At 36.9% G+C, this 21,286-nt stretch overlaps 1 protein-coding gene across 3 annotated transcripts in view; it reads right to left on the reverse strand.

Moving 5' to 3' along the window:
• Nucleotides 1–21,286, reverse strand: part of DENND4C (DENN domain containing 4C) — a 70,076-nt gene that overhangs the window by 18,147 nt on the left and 30,643 nt on the right. For all 3 annotated transcript variants that reach the window (XM_027722332.2, XM_027722333.2, XM_039388831.1), the window contains 15 exons: nucleotides 20,529–20,673; nucleotides 20,009–20,184; nucleotides 16,355–16,455; nucleotides 13,497–13,715; nucleotides 12,365–12,510; nucleotides 11,204–11,239; nucleotides 10,845–10,975; nucleotides 9,885–10,017; nucleotides 9,211–9,417; nucleotides 8,404–8,532; nucleotides 7,582–7,726; nucleotides 7,108–7,254; nucleotides 4,793–4,918; nucleotides 3,862–4,002; nucleotides 1,391–2,538 (listed from right to left, as the gene is read on the reverse strand). In XM_027722332.2, coding sequence (XP_027578133.2) covers nucleotides 1,391–2,538; nucleotides 3,862–4,002; nucleotides 4,793–4,918; nucleotides 7,108–7,254; nucleotides 7,582–7,726; nucleotides 8,404–8,532; nucleotides 9,211–9,417; nucleotides 9,885–10,017; nucleotides 10,845–10,975; nucleotides 11,204–11,239; nucleotides 12,365–12,510; nucleotides 13,497–13,715; nucleotides 16,355–16,455; nucleotides 20,009–20,184; nucleotides 20,529–20,673 — 3,130 coding nt within the window. The remainder of the gene's footprint in view (nucleotides 1–1,390; nucleotides 2,539–3,861; nucleotides 4,003–4,792; nucleotides 4,919–7,107; nucleotides 7,255–7,581; nucleotides 7,727–8,403; nucleotides 8,533–9,210; nucleotides 9,418–9,884; nucleotides 10,018–10,844; nucleotides 10,976–11,203; nucleotides 11,240–12,364; nucleotides 12,511–13,496; nucleotides 13,716–16,354; nucleotides 16,456–20,008; nucleotides 20,185–20,528; nucleotides 20,674–21,286) is intronic.

Genomic DNA, 21,286 nt, shown 5'->3' on the forward strand with positions numbered 1-21,286 from the left:
TGAAAAAATGACAGGCTTTAGCAACAAAAATACTTTAGCTGAGGATCACACTGAGTGACAAAACTACAGGGATATAAACTTATTCATTACAGGAGAAAAAGGACAAATTACGCATAACTGTGATTTGTTAGACATTACAAAAAATGAAGGAATTGTCAGAAAAAAGGTTCAAGTTGAAGTCACATTCTGAGAACTAAAAATAGGAATGAAACATATCAGCTGAAATGGTTCAGCATTAACACAGTCACCAAGACACAAGACGCAAGAAAGACCAATAATTAGGATATTAAAAAAAGGTGATTTAAAGAAATAAAATAGGAGAGAATGAAAGGATGCTTGAAGAAAAGTAGAATAAGTCACATCAATGGAATTATGAGCCATTCAACAAAATTCTATGTAATAGGTCAGGGTAATAGAAAGGCACAGAAGATTCCTAGATCATAGGAAAAAAAACTCAGGAAAGAAAGCAAAGCACTGAGTTTTCACTGTCATAGGCAAAATCTAGGTAAAAACAAAATTAAAAATTTTTTTTTAATTTATTTAATACTGGAGACCCTATTAGCAACATAAGTTAAATTTGTTTCATGTAGAAATTAAGCCAGACAGCTACCTTCCCCTTCTCCACCTTTTATGAACACTGGGCAAAGAAGACAGAATTTGAAAAAGGCAACAAGAATCTTATCAGCCTGAAGAGGAGAGACAAAAGAGCCTTAAAACCAAACACCAGATTGAGGGGTTAACTGGATCAAGCAGAGGTCCTTCTAAGTAGAGAAAACTGTTTGAAGGCACAACAACAACACATGTAGAAAAGAGGAAGTTACAATATTCATCCATCTATCTCCTCCTTCATTCTTGTAATTATGCTCTGAAATGTTTTACTCCAAAAATGACTCTGTTAGTCACACAAGAACCATAACATTTAGCGTCCAAATTCTCGACAAGTACGTTTACTAGATCTCGGGCTGTACCATATGACTTTCAAATTTAATTCTCACCAATATGACTTCTTAGGTTTGTGATTTGTTTTCACAACCTTAGTTTTTGTATAATAAGACAGGCAGTGTGGCATTATTTAAGGTAACACAATTTTGTTCTTACTAGGGTTTCTTGGCTCAGCTTCTTTAAATATAAAGATAAATAAATAAATAAATGGGGGGAATGTTGAGAACAAGAAGTTCAAGCTTTCTGCATCAAGACCACTTAATTTGCTTTTGTCTGAAATGTGGGTTTTTTAATGGCAAGGGAAAATACCATGGATAAAGCATAATTTTATTAGCTAATCTAAGTCAATACTTAATAAAAAACACCTCCTTGAGAAGCAACCGTCTGAAGACAAAAGTTATCCCTCTAACTTAGTCTCCCCAAATTTTTCATATTGAAAAACACTTACCTCATCATCTGAGTAACTATATGCCGAAGTTACAACTCCCCACATCTTACTGGCTACATTGGCAGCCTGCTTCATGCCTGATTTCAAAACATCCATTTTTGGTCCAGACAGTATATTGTCTAACTTCAGATTGGATAAAGTTGTTACGACAGTTCCTAACGAGCCATGTTGAGAAGAACGACCCAGTCCTGTCAAAGATGAAGACCGCTCCTTTTGGACCTGTGGATGGGTTTGTTGCTTTGATCGTCCAGTGAATGTTTTGGATCTGGAGACAGAAGGACTTCTTCGATTTTCATAAGACTTAGGCAATGGCAGGACAGGATCCAAAGGCAGGCTTGACCTCCTTTCTTGGGAGTGACCAAGTGTATCAGAAGCTTCTGCTTCCTTATCTGGCTTATGCAGTTCCATGCTGGGAAACTTACTACCTAATGGGTTCTTCAAATTCATATAGCTCTCTATTTCATCTGCCAAATTACGTGCTGCAACTGGTGATATCAACTTTTCCCCAGGTTCTGGATAACTTGGCTGCGTGCTGTCAGTAGCTAGCAAAGATAAAGGGTCCAAGCCTACTTCAACATCTTCCCTTTCGATAGGTTTAACCACTCCATAAAAGCTATTTCTTTTGGCAGTTGCATCTTCAGATTCTGGTTTTTGGGTTTTGGACTCAGCTGACTGTTCAAGGTTCATGTCTTCCACTGCAGTCATGTTTTCACCTCTTCCATTCTCAAGATGCTCCTGCCCTTCCCCAGGTTCTTCCACCACTTGTGAAGACTTATGCTCTAGTTCCCAAACAGTCTCAGTCACACAACTCCAAGTCCCACTTATATCAGAAACCTGCTGGTCAACGATATTTTCAAAGCTGTGGGATTTATTCATATGACAGGGTGAAGTTTTGGCTCCTGATAAAGCTGCTGTTAGAATCTTGGCATCCGCTCCCATCATTTTTGCTATTTCTTTAGAATGCAAGTCCAAGCTGCCTTTTTTCAGCAGCATTCCTGCTCTGCTTTCACTGCTGAAACTGCAGCTTCTCTCTGAAAACAGTTTCTGCCTCTTCTGTCTTTTTTCACTTGTTTTCTTAGGAAGAACATCACCAAAGACTACATCTTCAACTGAATCCTGAGTTATAAACAGTGGGCTAGAAACAGTTTCTAAAAGAGAAAATGCATTAATATGGTATTCATAGCCACCAAAAATGTTTATTTTCTGAAATCATGTGAAATCTCCTTCATCTCCTTATCAGTGAGACGACTGTGAGTACCACAGTCTCAAGCTATCCGTAAGAAGTTACACTAGCATTAACAAATTATTTCACCAGCTGCAAAGGCATCCTGAAGATCAAAAGCCATCTACTCTTTGGAGTCAAAGCCGTTTAAGCTTCTACCTCCCTTCCCTGTGCCAACGTCCAGCAAAGAGGAGGTACTACATCCATGGACTAAAGGAAGGTAAAATTCCAAGTAAAAATTGCTCTAGCTGTTTGTGGGGTTTTTTTGTTTCGTTTGGTTTGGTTTTTTTCCCCAAGAGCTATAGTCATAGATCTATATATCAAACTTCGTAGCTCATTCAAGTTCTGAAAAAAAACTATCATGTGTTTTTGCCCAATATAGATGCATTATTTCATTTATGACAGAGCAGTATATTTAGAAAACACTAATTAAATTTAGCATGTGGAAGATATAAACTGATCTCATAAATATTCCTATTTCCTCAGGGAATTGGGAATATTAATTGCCTAGATAACTTTCTGCTAGCTAGGTAAAAACTTCCATAATTATGGAAATTCTATCATATTAGGATCTCAACAGAGGACTCATTGTACCATATCCAGTCCTGGAGGATGTTTGAGTCTCACATCAATGCTGCTTCTTGGCTAGCCATCAGTTCTTATAATTGCCAAAAAAGTTCTGGGCAACTTCGTACCTGAGACTCCATTCTTTGCTATCAAGCTACACTGAAACTGGACTACCTTGTCCTAGTAAAGGACAGACACAAAGGCAGAAGAAAATTGAGCCCCAAGATTTGGCTTTTATATATCCATAAATCTTCCTCATCGTAAATCTCCAAATAAGTAAAAAGATTTTGTGCAACACAAAGATAATACGCGTTGTTCCCACACTATACATGGGCAATGTAAGCTACATGAATAAAGAGACTTGTCCAAGATCAGCAAGGTTTAGATGACAAAATCCAAGAGTAGAGACACTTAATTCTCTTTGTCACAGAACATTACTGAAACACTCTCAATGTGGGATGGGGAAAAATCTCGATTTCGATCTACTCAAAGTGATTTTCAACCTTAGAATCAAGAGGTTCCTCCTCCTAAGTCACTTGCAAAGGTGGAATGCAAATGTTGTGTGAGGCATCTGCACCTTGAATAGAAGTTTTGTTTCTTTCCATAACATGAAACAGATTGCAAAACACTGTAGCACAACAAGACCAGGATTTAGCAAGCTCTGTTTCACCCAGTGACTTACCCCCACTGCATTTCCTTCCACTGCTATCAAAAATGCCAGATGGAACTTTCACAATACTGTTACCCCAAGCAGGTGGATCAGCTGGACTCAGAATTTCTGTATTCAGCTGTTGCTTTTCGTAAGATTTCTCTGCAGAAATCTCTGTAAGAAAGAGAATGTCAACTTTACTAGATTTAACTAAATAATTTCGTTTGCACTGTTAGGTAAAACAAACTCCAACGTTGTTCCCTTATGTAATAACAGTCCAAAGGATCAGTCCTACTAGGTACTGAGCATTTCCTGGAAGTAATATCCAGGGAGGTGACAGTCACCAGTATTATGCAGAGACTGCTTAACTGTTCACAAGCTTCAAGCATTTGCCAATTTCTCCCCTTGGTATTTTTTCAACTAATCAAAGTAGAGCAAGAACAGCAGTTCGCACATTTTCATGCAGGGCTACTTCTTTAATGAAGCTTTAGAAGCTTAACTCACATAAATGATCTAGTAACCCAGGTATGAAACACATTCAGTATTGAAAACAATACAATACAGGAAAACTAAGGGCAAAATTTGGACAGAAGACAACCATAGGGTCATCTACAGCTGGGAAGAGTTCGTAAGAAAAAGTAGTGTCTTTTATTAGGTCAACTGGTACAGATAAAAAAATTGTCAAGATTTCAAACATATAAATGAGAGCAATGTAAAATGTAAAATACTGTGTACCCCAGTACTTGTACAATTTTTCCATCTATATTAAATTAGTCTAATAAAAAGCTATTTCTAACTGTATTTATTCCACCGCCATTATTTAGGGCACAGAGATTTTATACAGTTATACAGTTATATTTTGAGCTTGGTAGCATTACTAAGACATCAAGTATTTGTGCTGGTCTAATGCATGAAACCCATTTATTACCAAAAGCCTTCATCAACCTAAACATGCATACTTAACCTTCTATTAAGTCTCCAGCTCTAGAAGAAATATCTTTGTTTAGTTGTGTTTCAGTTGCAGGAAGATTATCTCCATCATCTCTTAAAAGTTCATCCTTGGATCCGTAACCCTGGTCTGACTGACCACCTGTTTGAAGAAATACAAATACGTACCTCAAATTTGTTTCTCCTTCCTAAATTTGTTTTTCAATAAGAAAACAAAAGAATTGAAATTAATTTGTTCCACATGTTGTTTCTCCAGAAAAGTTCATAGTAAGATCTCCAAAATGCCTAATTTGTGGACAGATCTACTTGGTGATGATGACAGCAGAGGTAATTACTCTATACCAATCCAAATTTACTTTTCCAATTAAATTAAAGACCAGTTTTTCCCCCAGAAACATTATGGGGACTAAATACTTTTAATGCACTGTATCCCCCTTCATTCCTTTCCTATCTCATTAGCATGAAATATTTAACTGCTGGACAAGCTAAATTCTCAAATGCACCTACAAAAGAAATTTAGATGAGCACAACAGTAATTAAGCAAGCTTCTAACAATGAATACAGTCCTGAAAAAACTGTACCATAAACTGTGCTGTATCTTTGTACTGTAGGGCAAAGTATAAATTGTAATAGGAAAAAAGCAAAAATGTAAACATTTTTTACAAGTCTGTTCTACCACAATACCAGCAATTTGACACCTCTAACTCACTCACTCAAAAAAAAAAAGGAAGTTTATAGTAGTCCAAAAAGTCAGTCATAGGAAACAATCTAGAAAGTCTCTCTTTTCTCTGCTATTTTTATCTGAAGTGCTGCTGCATGTGCAAAAAGACAAATATACTATATGGGACATAACCCTCAGCAACATGTTAAATAGGACTGTTTATATGCTTTAGAGTACCTATTAGAATACATTACTGTACCAAAAAAGATCAAAGTGTAAGTCACTGAGTGTGAAAGGTACTAGGAAGCTCCATAAAACTTGACTGACAGACGTAATTTATTTACCATATGTATTACTGTTGGTTTATTTTACCAACAAATAACAAATAGGCAAAAAAGAATTATAAGTTTGAGCAGACATCAATTAATACAGTTGCTACTATATTAAAAACCTTTTATATAGAAAATTAAGTTCTGAATTTCTTTGGTTCTTATTTTCTATCTAATTTCAATAATGTTAGTATCCCTGCTTTGCACAGAAGTGAAAATACCCTATCAATAAATGGGTGAATTACCTGCAGAAGTAACATTCAAGGGTAGAAATAATGCACACGTGCATCCAAGGCTTCACACCATATGTCTGCACCCCACACCGTGATAGCCAAGGACAAATGCGGCACCCAAGAGACAGCAAAGAGCAAAAAGCAGAGCAACAAAGAGCAGAGAGAAGGGAAGTTCAGTAATCTAGGCAGACATATCAGATGAAGCACAGGAATCAGACTCACAGTCCTTTTTACAAAGGGCTCAAGATATTAAAAACATGAAGAGTGTGCAAGAACCATCTGTACATCAAGTTTTGAAGTACACACAGAAAGGAAGTTTAGTTGAGACTGTGCACAGGTAGGATGTGATCAGTACTAAAGCAAATATGAAGAACCATGCATTTTGTCTTGCCATCTCAAATAATTAACTTTCTGTGCACTCTTTTTAATTCGGTTTATCTGGAAGAAGGCACACCATGTTTAAGGCGGAGTTTTCTGCAGCTTATCCCATCTTTCCATTCTAATAGTTTCTCATAAAAACTGCATTACAAGGTTCGGATAATTTCTGTATTTATTTCAAAGTTTAGCAACTACCATTAAGAAAGCTGAATATGGCCTTTAAAAGCATATTTTACTATAATCAAACATAACACACTAATTCCATGAATGCTAATTAGGTCTTTCTGGAATATCATCAAGGAGAAACATTTTCAAGCGTTATCTTCTGATCACCTCAACAACTATCATTCTTGTCCTTTAACACAGAGCAAGATTTTACTGACCCAGACTATCACTTCTATGAATAAATGACAACAGGCAAAAATTAAACAGCTTCATACCTTTTCTGAAGATTAACACAAAAAGCAAGGTACATGAGAGCACAGCAAGACATTTATTTTAACTTAACAGTATTTCTGCTATGGTTCATTCTAATAAGAAACATGATCTGCAAAAAAGGAGTAATATTCAACAACAATGTATTTCTTTCCTACACAAGTTAACTCCATGCTTCAGTCTCTAGAGCTTCAAGAGGGGAAGGTTTTAGTTATGGAGGGGAAATCAACAGGAGACTAAAAAAATTTAGGCTTTTGGGGAACTGTTAGTAGTGAAACCCAGCAGAATCTAGTACCTGTGCTAGAGTGATTATCAATGGAATCAAGCCTGACTAAGTCACTGACGAAGAGGGTGTGCTCCCCACTGTTAGCATCATTAGAACTATCCACGCTACCATGGCTCACCATGTCCCCATCACTTCCACCTGTGGGACTCCGCAGAGCTAAAGAGATGAATGAGAGCTGGTTAGTAAGAGAGGATTTAACTTCTCAGGTTTTTAAACAAATCTAACCTTTTCAGACAACAGTAAATACTTCTGCTTGCACATATAAGAATATGAAATTCTAGCAACAGAATTCAGACAATTAACTCTTCACTGTGCAAAGGACATTCTAATACTGTTTAAAGCATCAAGTTGGCAATTATCAATTTCTATATATTTAAGGAAAGATTTTCCACTTTAAAAAGCCACAATGTTAGCTGCAATCCCTCAGAAAGCACATCATGCTCTTGTTCAGCAGAAATAAATCCATTTCAATTAACTTATTACCTGATATCACAGGCACTTGTGGGCTCCGCGTTGATTTCTTTAAGCACTGCCTAAATTGTGCTGTGCCACGAAGTACGTTTCGTACCTTTGTCCACAGGAATATGCCACTGCGGTTACTGCTAGGCCAAGAAGACTCTAAAACCGCCTACAAAAAGTCACATTGTAATAACAAAAACAGTAAGAAAGTTACACTGAAGAAACATGGTACAGTGAGCAGGTTCTTTTCCCTAATCAAAAAACACATTTCCTGTAAACCATGTAAAGTAGGACAAACACTTAAATTTTTATGAGCCCTTCCACAGCTCAGTATACAACAGCTGAGTAAAAATAAACAATGGATCCAGATTTCTTTAAGTAAACAAAGTGGGCTCTGTTCTTATTTATATATTTTGATAGCACCATATAGCTTATAATGAAGTTTCATCAGCATATTACAGGAACTTGGAAGCAAGGAAAAGAGGGGCAGGCTACTTCCACTAGCCCAATTCCAGCTTTCATCCATCTTGGATCTTGGTATCTTAAAGAATATACCTTGGAACAGATGTATTTGACATTGAAGCACCAGATGGTTCCAAAACTTGCAAATGGAAACACTTTAAATGTATATTTCAATAGAATTTCTGGTTAGTCAAACAGCACAGGAATATAAATTTATCAGTGTAAAATCATGCCATGTAGATCTAGTCAACAGTAAGTACGTCCAAAAGAATTGCTTGACCAACAGAATCAGCAAATCCATGTGAAGACCTCTAAGAAACAATGTTCAAAACGTGTTACAGGACAATGAGAGTGACAATAGCAAGAGAGATACTGGTCCCTTACCTTATTGTAATAACCATAGGTGATGGCATTTGGCTGTATTCCAGCATTTTTCATTTCAAAAAGGACTCTCACGGCCTGAACAGGTTGACCCCACAGTCCACAGAGCTGCATTACTACTCTGTAGCAGACCTGACAAGATACAGAAGTTCAGAAATGAACTGATGACAGGAACTGTGAAACTGCTTATGCTCTTCCCTGATTTCCAACTTTTACACATCTGAAAGGGTAAGCCACGTGAGAGCAACTAGTTCGTCCATACACTCCACAGCCTGAAGAGGGAGCAAAAATTGAAGAGGAAATCACAGGAGCTGAAATAACATCGGCAGTCACATTGTTGGGCATGCTGATTTTTTTTTTTTTCTATTTGGCTCTTTTGTTTGAGAAACAAAAGGAAGTAGGGAAACACCCATGAGAAGATCAGGATAACTTGCTGCTGCGTGCCTGTGGGTTCTACTGAAAGAATAGTATGCTGCACACAAACCTATTATCCCATCAGTGTGATATGGCTGCAAAGCATTAAATCAAAGTGCCTTTAAAAACAGGGATACTCAAGAATTTTCTTCTGGAAGTCATTTGAGAGATGATAAGCAACACTAAGCTGGAGTATTTAACCCAGCTGACACTATGCTGGGGATGAAGAAGGAAATTAACTTCCAGTTGCCCTAGTTAAGCAGACTTATTTGAGATGATTTTAAAGTGGCTTTAAGAAAGGTCAAACCTTAACCTGGTGGTGGCAGTGAAACAGACTGTATTTGCACCTTCTGCCCTACTCCATGTTCATGGTAGCTTTTTTTTATTTGCACTTGCCTCATCTAGTGGTTCCACATCGGTTTTCCTCATTTTAATCAGAACATCATATGCCTGCTGCAGCGCTTTGACCTTGGGATGTGCAACTCTGACATAGGCTGGCAGACAAATAAACCATAGGCTGTAACTGTGACTGAAGAGACACTTAGCCCACTGTGGGGGGCTTACATAATACTTCTTGGCTAATTTATGGGCTGTTTTTATCTCCTGTGAGGGAGAAACAAAACAAAAAAGCAGACAAAAGATACAACATTCTGAATCTAGAAGTCATTACTAACTCAGATACCAGCTTCTTAAGAGTAAGCATTTAATAATAATCCACACATTCAATGGAAGATCCCTTCCTTACTACTCTCTTATTAAGACTCTCTGCAAGCAAAAACTAGCATCAAGATTAATCTTTTTTTTCCTCATTAAAGCATTAATTTTAATTTAATTTTATATTACTGTCTAAAGATTAAAAATGCATTTGACAATAAACTGTAATCTCAGATTCTAATTTGTTTATCTGTTCTCTTTCTTTTTTTTTTTTTTGCAAGTGTTCATTCTCAGCAGTTACAAAGACCAAACCTCTAACAACACTAACTTACAGTATAAATAGGTAGTGGCAGTTTTACCAAAAAAATTCCTATCTTTCAGTGTTCATACAGTGATTACAGTGAGACTCATCTGACCTGTTTTGTCCTCTTTGCCATGAGTGCTGGACTATTTGAAATGCTACTTCCAGCCGGGTGTCTGCTGAAGGAAAGCTTGAGCTCCTGTGGCCTGTCAAAGAGCTTGAAATCTAGTCGTGGGAAATTTTTATAGCTATATAGATGATTAAAAAAAAAAAAACAACAAAAATAAAATATTTTCACATACCTGCTCACAGCAGGAAAGCCATACAATGACACTGGTGTGGCAAGAACTGACAAACAGGAGAGTAAAGAATCAGGGGGAAAAAGAGAAGACAACAAGCTCTTTTTAGCCTTATTCACAAAGATACCACAAGAAGATGCCTTGGACATAAAATCTCCAGAGACAACAGAAATAAGAAACAGACTGCTATCCAGGTCATGAAGGTCAGGGAAGCACAGACAATAATGATCAACAAGGACAACAGCTGAAAACAGAACCTTCATGATCTCCAAGAGAGACAGGAAAAAATCATACCCAGAGTGTCTGAAACTCCATACTTTCTGCACAGGGCTGAAAAAGACTGAATTCAAGAAATCTGAAAAGAGGATGTTTTATTGTTTTGGTTCATCATCTGCAGATCAACAGTACTGGGTAGGTTCATAACCCACCCTTCATTGTTCCCAACCTGGAACAAAGTGCACGGCACTAGCTACAGAATACACATAAATGGCTCAAACAGGAAGAAAGACACTGAATAAATGTAGAAAAGTATTACTATGAAGTTGGCAAGAAGTTATTGAAAAATTAATACCATAACCCACATGCCCTCAAATATACACACAAAAAACACAGACTTCCAGAACTTCAGAAACTTACCAGAATTTTGGCAGCTCCTATCTTTCTAAGGGTTCTTCTAAGCACTGTATTAAAGCAAGTCTTGCACTAACATGGAACATCTGCCCTGCTAAACATTGTAAGCATTCTAGTTTCACTCCATGTGGCTGTTTAACTGGTACCTGTATTTTGGCACTCGGTCCTGTCCATCATCAGCAGGGGGCTCTGGTGGCATTATGAACACTGTGTGTTCACTTTTTAGTGACTCATCAAGCTCAATCAACCGTGCATCTTCGACAGAATCTACATCGAACTGAAAACAGAGTTTGTACACTAAGTACAGAGTTTGGCTTTGTAACAGAAATGTCCTCTTTAACTTTAATTATGTTAGAATACGTAAAAATATATTTAATACATGCTGTATTTGATTAGATATAGAAGTTATACTTGTTCTAATTACTCAAACACCAAATCCACAGCCTTGTCTTTCCATTTTTATTTCATGATCAGATATTCCTAAACGTTCTGAAGGATGAAGTACCTTCTCTCCTTTTTCTGTTCCTTTATCTGGAAAGAGCTGGGAAAAGAAAAAAAAAAAAAAAAGTTGAGTTTCTTCTCAACTCAAAAATACCCCCCTAAATAATTGTATTAAAGCTGTGTCATTTACTCAAATATTAAAGAAGAAACACTAAATTTCCATATTACTGTAGAAGCAATTAAACTGTTTTTCCAATACTTCAGCAAAGAATTCAGCATGCGTTCAATCTGTTGACATTATCTACCAAATACAAAATCCTAAATCTACCAAAGGAAAAGTGCTTTCATTTAGTTTAGATGAAAGAAACTTCTGTTCTGCAGATATTTTCAATATGACAAACTGCAATAATATCAAATTATTAACTAAGTATTCTCTAGATGCATACCCCATACTTAGCAGAGAGAGAAAAATAAAGGCAAATAAATTTTTTAAATACTTATGTTATTGGTTTTTTACAAGTGCTAATCTGATTAGAATCAATACTGAATCAAAGACTCAGTCTATAAGAACTTGGTATTAAAATGAAGGTTCTGCCCAGAAAGAATCATATATATGCACCTTAAAAAATAAATATAACTCTCTAGCTCCTAATTTTTACACTGCAAACTTGTCATTTTAAAAATGAAGCTGCAAATTCCATGACCCATCTAGACCAGAACTATACTGATGAGACCTCAGGAAAAAAAAAAAAGAAAAAAAAAAGAATGTGATACGGCAATCTTTCTCCTATAACAAACATGCAATGAACGGGGAACCTACTTATATAAATCAGCTTTGACCATAACTGGAGCATATTTTAAGTTGAAATTGTGTGAAAAAAACAACAATTACTACTAGATGACCACTAGTAGTAATTCCATATTAGAAAGAGAATAATTAACATTTAAAGGGAAGACATAGATGGCATTTTGCTAATGTCAGCTACTGGTATTTCTTGCATTATCCTATGGATTGAAATGCTACAGGACTTTAATCAAAGCTTCTTACAATAACACAGAAAATTATGACCATCCAAGAAGATGAAAATCATGACTAAGCAATAACCACCAAGAATTCCAAACCCTTCAAACACTTCCTGCAAAGGGTATCTACCTTCTCAACTAAAAGCCAGAACAATAACATGAAATGAACAGAAGCATATAAACTTATTGCTACATTTTTCACCTTTTCTATGCAGTCATCAAAAAATGCCAATCCAGTATCCTTGTCACTCACAAAACTGCACTCTTCAATAAAGCGGCTGAATATCTGGGTTTTGGTGAGATGCGTGTAGAACTTGGTATATGCACGGTCTCTGCTTTTTAAAAACCCTGGTTACAAAAGGGAACACACAACTAAATACCAGTTCCATATAGGTTCCATATGAGTTCCATATGAAATTAACATATAAATTGTTCATATAAAATATTTAAGGTTTGGCTTTATCAATAAAGTATTGGCTTTATCAATAAAAACAACTATTTATATCTACTTGCATTTGGAAGATTAAAATAACAGCATTTTTTTAATAAACTATTTTTTACCACAGTTAACAATACAATCAATCACCCCCATGTAATCCACTTACTGTGTTTGTTGACTCTTGGTGTAAGAAAAAGCTTATGACCTCATAAAAGTATCTAACAGTTAAAAAAATACTAAAAAAATATCATGATATCTTAAGAGGTAATGGGCCTGACAATATTTAACACTCTCCAAACCATTGACTAAAAATTTCTTCTCAAAACTGTCATCCAATAATTAAAAAATCAATCTCACCAAAAAAGAAAGCTCACACCACCCCATACAAAACAAAACACCTATGACATTTTATGCAGCATTCAACTCATGAACAGATCTGAAAAGTTAACAGTGATGAGGAAAATTACATTTGCTGACTATTGCTTTATTACTGTTTTAGATCTTTGCCCCATTTTCTAATATTTTCCCATTTATACCAAGACCATTACTTCATTCTTCATTATTGGGCTTTTAATATTTCAGCTCTGTGAAATTGAGAAATATTCTTCCATTCCCAAGAGGTGCCCTTAAAAAACATGCCATGAAGACAGGGTATCATGTTACCCAAAGAAAACTTTTTTAATATCAGAGCTAGTGCAAACCTGCACTTCTACGCGTATATACATCTGTGTTCTAATCAACTTTGAATAGTTCAACTTCATACAGCTGCAATTCTAAATATTGCCACGGATTGTACAACCAAAGGGAACTTTGACCTTTTAAAGTTACACAGCTCCTCAACCCTAAAGTTGTAACACTGCCAACACTATCAGCAGCTGGTTTGCCTCACCCTCACCTTGATGATCAAATAAGGAATCAGCAGCAGTTGCTTTATTTGAAGGTGCCTGCGTGATTGGCTTGAGGAATGTTCTGTAACCCTTTAAAATAGACGCCATAAAACGGAGAAAAGCCTCCTGGATCTCCATCTCGAGTTCTATCATCTTCTTCTGCCAGGAGAAATCTGCCTCTATAGGAGTCATTTCCACTGCAGAGCCTTCTTGAGTTTTCCTGTGAACTAGCAATGAACAACATGTACAGTCCTTTATTAAAAATTCAGTCCATTCAAAAAATTTTTTCTACTTGCCCATGTTCAAAAATGACAAGCACTAGAACTCCTATAATTATTTCCCAATTTAACTGGTCCATATACAAGGCAGGTTACTTCAAGAGCTGATTGTGTGTTTCTCTAACTCATGCAGCAGCTTGGGACATAAAAGGAGGATGGATGTCAGCTCAGTTAATGTTATTCTATGGCCAAGTGAATGTAGTCTTTCAGTAATAAATCAACACGAACTTAAAGCACCATGTGTCCCCTCCCTGCACCCAAGCAGCTCCTCTTGGGCTGCTCTACAATCTTCAGTCTCCTCTTCAGGCCTCTTTAGGTCTTGGCCTTGATTAATGACTCCTGAGCAGTTAAGCTCCCCTTGAGCTTATCAGAAACACTGTCTGTTCTCAGCAACTGCTGCTGCCTAAAGAACAGCTGTTGCCTCATGGAAAGCCTTGGAACACTATCTGCCTGACTCATAGCCTGAATGGAACGATATTATTATAACTAAGCCAAGCCCTCTGAGGTCTCCTGGGCCGCTGCGACTGCACCAGCACCTCCTTCTCAGTGGGACTTCTTGGAGCTCACCGGCTCTCCAGTTCGTGACAGTCCAAGGACCACAGTCAAAAGCTGCCGACAGGATCTGGGCTAATACCTCTACACTCCTCTAGGCTCAACCTGTCACCCACTGAGGGTTGCCAAGACATTCAACATTGAGTATCTGACTAAACTCAAGGTGAATTTTTAACAGGTAGACATACCTTTGTACACAATTCTTTGTGTCTGTTGAATGCATGTGCGAAGGGATTTAAACACCCAACAGCAAGTATGAGTATTTCCATCTCAGATCTGTAGTTAAGTTACTGTGGTGCTTACAGTAAATCCTATTAAATAACTTTGTTAATGTTAGTCAGTGATTAAGTGCTGTTAACACATTTAGACATAAACCTGGGCCCTTGGATTCAGCTCCTTAGTCAAGGGGTAAGTTTGGACTCAGTTGCACCTAGGCTCCAGGAGGAGTTTAGAAGGCAAGGGTCCTCTCTGCACCTCTTGTCTCAGCAGTAGGGTTTCCCTTGCTCCTTTGCACTGCCAGTTAACAGTCCCTGTTAAAATCATTCTGCATTGATTCTAATCCGATTTTCCTTTGCATGCTTTATCCATGTAGTAAGTAATGAAGTGAATCTTGGTACTGAAATTTGTTGTGCTTTCGCAAATTTTATATTAAACCTGCTTTTACTGATACCTTTGCTGGTCATTCTTTAAGTGACCTAAATCACTCATTTGTGACACCACGTTTTCCCTGTTCTGAAGACTGTACGTCTAAAACAATTCTTCCAACAAAAATTCTAACATTTTAGTGCACCAAAGGGTAGAAACAAAAAGGTGACATTCAGAGTTTACTCTTGCGTTCTTAAAAAAAATCAACAAGTATTGCTGAAAATGATAATTTCACACTTTTTATTCCTAAAACCACCATCTTCTGCTTCTGGAATTTACAAATTTCGTATATCTTGTGTATCTATGAGGCTATCATCGTCTCCTTCCCCACAATGATGTAACCTAACACACCGTGAACCAGATTACCTGAGAGGACCTATCTACAGTAAGAAGCAATAGCTGAAAACTGTTAGGTCAGTTAGAACCTTGCTCTTATCTGTCCAAGTCATTAGGCTGAAGACGGTCAGTTTTTGTTTTTACTTTGCCAAAATACTTCGTCAAAATTTAGTTACTCCATTATTCTCGTAGAAAAGTCATTATCTAAGAAATTCACCAGTACTGGACCCTGGAATCTCTGTGGAAGCCTCTCCTCTGTGCCTTGGAAGATCATGGAAGATCCTCCTAGAAGCCATGATGAGGCACATGGGGGACAGGGAGGTGATTTGAGACAGCCAGCACACCTTAACCAAGGGCAAGTCCTGCCTGACCAACTTAGTGACCTTATATGATGGAGTGATTGCATCAGTGGACAAGGGAAGGGCTGCAGATGTCATTTATCTGGGATTCTGGAAAGCCTTTGACATGGTCCCCCACACCATCTCTGAATTGGAGAGAGACTAATTTGGTGAGTGGACTGTTAGATGGGTAAGAAATTGGTTGAACGGTGGCATCCAGACGGTAATGGTCAACAGCTCAGAGTCCTGATGGACATCAGTGACAAGTGGTGTTCCTTAGGATCTGTACTGGGACCAGTGTTATTTAATGTCTTCATTAATGACACAGGCAGAGGAACAGAGGATTTTTTCCTGACACCAACTTGAGTGGTGTGGTTGATACACCTGAAGGACAGGATGCCAGACCTGGCCATGCTCAAGAAGTGGGCCCATGGGAACCTCCTAAGATCAAGTGCAAGATGCTGCAACCTGGGTTGGGACAATCTCCAGTGCCAATACAGGCTGAAGGATGAACAGATGTTTGCTGAGAAGGACTTGGGGGTGCTGGGGGATGGGAGTCTGGACATGACCATGAGTAAAGGCTAAAAAAAAAGATTAAATTTTAAGAAGTCACAGAAAAAAAAAGGGTCTAAAAAATAAAATTCACACCTCATGTGATAGAAGGAAGTCCTTACATTTATATACTAATTACAATTCATTTTATTTTTTCTATTTCACCTGTTGCCAGCTGTGAGTGCAGTTTCTTTAAGGTGCTGAGCAGACTTTTACATGGCTTTTTGGGAAACTGCTTCCAGTTGGTGTTCTTCTTATCATCTGATCTGTAACACAGGAGAGAAAAAAATGGACATATAAAATACAGTTAGTATAAAAAAGAAGAACTCAACAACCCTAGGTTTCTTCATTTACAGCAGGCAGTACCTAAAAAACATTTATTTTGAAATTTTGTCAGTGTCTCTATTTGTTACAAAGAAAAAAAACGGGAGTGACATAACTCAGAATTTCATTTCCTCAGATACAGAACAGTATAAATTGAGTAATGAGTAGAGTTTTGTCCAGTCTGTAAGGAATATGTGGATTAAGACTTGATTTAGACCTTTCAGATGATTTCCCTTTCAGATTTTTCTATCAGTCTTGTTACTATACGTAACTACTATGCAAAGTCTATTCTACCATTAATGTGCCATACTGCTACTGGTATAAATAAAAGGCAGTTCTGAATACAACATTAAATTGTTATGGCAAAATGCTGGAAGATAATTTGGTAACTTTATGGTCATATGGCACACTGGAACATGTTTATGGCAACTCAGTCCCATCTTCAAAAGGTCTAGGAAGACTGGGAATTGAGTTCATAGTCGGAAAATTATGTGGTTGATCAAACAATGGAGTAAATTGCCTAAAGGGATGCTCATCTTCTTTAAAAACAACAGCAGATAAAATGCTAGACCACCTTCAAGCAGTTGGATATAAAGAGAGATTAGTAGGGAGTAAATCCCAAGAACTTCTACACCTCTTTCTGGAAGGCAGAAGATGGGGGAGAATCTCTATTACAGAGAGAATATCAAATCTTGTGGCCATGAGACCAAATCAGTTATCACTATCCAAGCTGATACTGTCACTAGTTGGTTTTGCACTTTGCATTTTTGAGATCCTTGTTCCATTATTATTTGCCTTACTGGCAAATCAACACAGGAATATCTTAGGAAGGAAGCCAAAATTTCAGGAGTTAAAGAAAAATTGCATGCTTACAGATGCCTTTGCCCATTCTTCCCCTGTAATTATTGCATGCCTATAAATAATTTAAGTGGTACCACTCCAAAAATGTCAGGAAAAAATCCTGCTATCAAACCTTTGCCCTAAAAAGGCTATTCAATGAACTTTCAATGTTAACTTCCACAGAGATAGTTGAAAAAAAAATTTAAAAAGGCATTAAGGAAGATATTGAATGAATAAAAGTCCTTCAGTATTTTTCAGCATAGCAGCAAACCTGCTCTAGAAAGACACAGACTGACTGATGTACCAGAAAATATTGCATTTTTCAAAAGTTATTTTTCTATTAAGCAGTCTTTCCAGGTCAGCAACAGTGCTGTTAAATGCTTTTACGTATAAAAAAAAGAAAAAAAAAAAAAGCAAGCAGCGTTGCCACTGAAATAAAAAGGGGTAGAAACAGATGTGGATAAAACTGAATGAAACATTAATCTTTATTCATTAATAACATAGTATTTCAGAATTCTCTATGATCCTCAACAAAAAGTGCTTTATGGATATTTGGGTTTATTTACACATCTGCAAAACTGAAAGATACACTAATTTCCAAGTTAAAAAAGTTTTATAATGAAGATACCAACATCTCACATTTGCCTAAGGCAAATGTTACAGATGTCAAATTCCTCTGGGAGCCAAATATGTCATACAGATAAATGCAAAATGGGCAGTGAAAAAGAAAAAGATCACTTGACTATTGAAAGAGAAATGGACTTTTAAAACAGTAAAAGAAAAGGTGCAAAAGTCTTTCCAGTTTGTCTCAGAGAGACTTTTAGTTCAACAACCAATCCAAGTAATGTTGGTACTTGGTCTTTCTAACAGTCATCCCAACAGAATCTTGACATCTTTATCTGCCTGTGAAATTTCCTGTTTCTATTCTATTTTTCAGCAACCCGATCTTCAACTTCCATTCTACTTATGAAGAAAAACACTGAAGTATTTTTCACTGCAAATATCTTCAAATAAATAAATTATCTTCCTTGACTTTCTTCAATGCATTCCTCTTTCACAACACCTATAATTATTCTTTTGGTGGCATAATACTAAATATACCAAACTGGGCCATACTGTGATGAAAATGCTTTTTGCAGTGTTTCTAACGGGGACCGAGGGGAAGCAGAAGAAAAAGCAAATAAAAAACATAAAACCAATCTGCTCCACTGTTTACCATTTCCTGTAATGTTACTAATAAAACAAAGCATTTCAGTAATATAAAGAAAATATTTGCTTCAATAGAGTAAGGGTCTTTCTGAGATAACAGAAACCAAGCATTCCACTGACCCACAGATCAGATGACTAAGTCTAATCCAAGCTAGTAAAAGTAAAAGACAAGAGTTAAAAAGTGACATTAAGTAAAATTAAATGTTTTAATTAAATTAATTAAATTTAAATAAATTTTCATTTTAATTAATTTTTTTAAATCTCACTAAAAAAGGGAGATTAAGTAAAACTAAATTTTCACAGAGAAAAGATGTGCACTTTAGTTAATGATGTTCACCCTCATCTTGAACTAGCTCAGATACCTCTATTTATGATCTTATTAATTTAAAATAGAAAGGTAGTTAATAAAAGTTACTAGACACCTGAAAAAACTAAATTTTCAACTCAGTTATTTGTACTCACATTACAGAAAACCAGACTCTGAATTAACCTCTCCTCGAGAAGGTGCAAAAAAGCTGTTCATGCAATACCCTCAATTTAAGGAAAGTATTAAAAATTTAATAATTAAGTGAAAGTATTTTAGAATTAAGACAGCAAATTTTGCTTGATTGATCTCACAAAAAACTTGTCCTTGTAACTTGAGAAAAATTTCTTCAACACTAACATAAAGTAGTCCAAGTGCAAGACAGCATCAGGATCTGTCATGAAGGGTCCCGAAGCATTCATGTTTGTTTAGGATGGAAAAAAGCCTTAAAGATCATCAAGTTCCAACACTGTGAAGCCCACCATGAAACCACATCCACCACTAAAGCAAGAAACGCATCTACATGTCTTTTAACTACCTCCAGGGCTGGTGACTCAATGGCTTCCTTGAGCACTCTGTTCCAATGCCTGACCTTCAGTGAAGGAAGTTTTCCTACAATCCAATCTAAACCTTATCTAGTGCAACTTGATGCCATTTCCTTTCATCCTGCTGCCTGTTACCTGGGAGAAGAGGTTGACCTTCTACAGACTAAACACCCCAGCTCCCTTACTGCTCCTCAAAAACACTTGTGCTCCAGACCCTTTACCAGCTCCACTGCCCTCTTCTGGACTCACTCCAGCATCACAATGTCTTTCTTGTCATAAGGGGTGCAAAACTGAACACAGGATTTCAGGTGCAGTCTCACCAATGCCAAGTACAGGGTGACAATCCCTTCCCTAGTTACTCACCATTGCTACTAAATTTACAGCAACATCTGCATCACATTTTTACAGGAAGTACCAAGTGTTGATCCTTGACTTAGTAAATTTTAATTTGGTATGAAGCATTAGAAATGAGAAAAAGAACAGGGGACAGTAAGAAACAAACCATAGTGGATAAAAGATCATTTAACAATTTTATCTCCTGAGCATTTCAGCAATCTCTCCATCTACAGATAAACGTAAAATCTCCACAGAACTTACATGTACACCATATTTGTGTCCAAGTCAATGCACACAATATCCTGCGGTGGATCGTACAGATCAAAATATCGTGAATCAACTCCAACAATAAATGGAACTGGTGCGCTGAGTACAGTGGCCAGAGACAAAGGACAGAGGGGGATATACGGACATTGCCATTGAAATGGAAATATCATCTGAAGAAAAAAATTAAATTAACGCATTAAAACACGACAACAGAAACTGTACAATAAAAACCAAGAAGTTATATGCAGCACATCGAAATGAAATTGCTAAAAGCTTTGCAACACTGTCAGAAAAATGTTCCCAAGTTTGATCACATATACAGCACATCTCTTAGTGAGATATGCAAAAATTATGATCTTTCTAATAGTTATTAGCTACAGCACTTGAATTAAATGCTGTTGCTGGGAAAAATTACCATCTAGTACATCGGTAATTTTAACTTAAAAAAGCCCTGTAACAACCGTGGTGTTTAAACCAATTTCTCTCCTTGCTGTACAGAACACTTCGTACTTACAGCTACTACAGCTTCAGCAACTCCTGTCAACACAGCTGGTCTAAGAGAATGCAGCAGGATCTTGCCTTCTAGTAATACAAAGAGTAACAGAGTGGCACAGTTCTCTGGTCCAAGATTCATAAGCAGAGTGCTAAAGTTTGCTCCACTAAGGAGTGCATGGGAAAGGGGAAGAAAGAAGAATGTTATTGGGTTGAAAAAAAAAAAGTCACTTCTATTAAACTTCTGACAACTGTTTGGAATCAACTAGTTGAATGGTACTAATATTACCACACATCAAACACCTAACTAACTAACTAACAGCTCTCATGTCATTATAAGACTTATACTACCACAAAGTAACCTAAATTCAAATTCTAATGCTAAAGAAAGGTACACTAAGCCATGCTACTGCTGAATTTGTGTTGTTTATGGCACTCTTTCTCATAGATACCCAGGCATCTTGTCTTCATAACAGTTAAACACATCCAACTGGTTAACAGCTAATTCAAAGACAAACACCAGTAGTTTCATATGATGGGTTACCTCAGGCAAAAATCATGAACTGTAGTAGCCATCTGATTTTAGGATAACAGTATCGAATTCTAATATGAGTTAAGCAAAATTAATCTACCATTTTGATAGCAAAATGCCTTTAGTTTCTACAGTTTAGACTCCATTTCATTTGTTTGGACTGTATGCATTTATGAATTGCAATGACATCTATTAGAGCACAGGGGTGTAAAATCTGTCCTTAGAAAAGCGCTTACAAGTTACTTCGC

The sequence above is a fragment of the Pipra filicauda genome, unplaced genomic scaffold (genome assembly GCF_003945595.2).
Source record: "Pipra filicauda isolate LSUMZ 115617 unplaced genomic scaffold, ASM394559v2 scaffold68_size4259465_pilon, whole genome shotgun sequence".
Classification (NCBI taxonomy): domain Eukaryota; kingdom Metazoa; phylum Chordata; class Aves; order Passeriformes; family Pipridae; genus Pipra; species Pipra filicauda.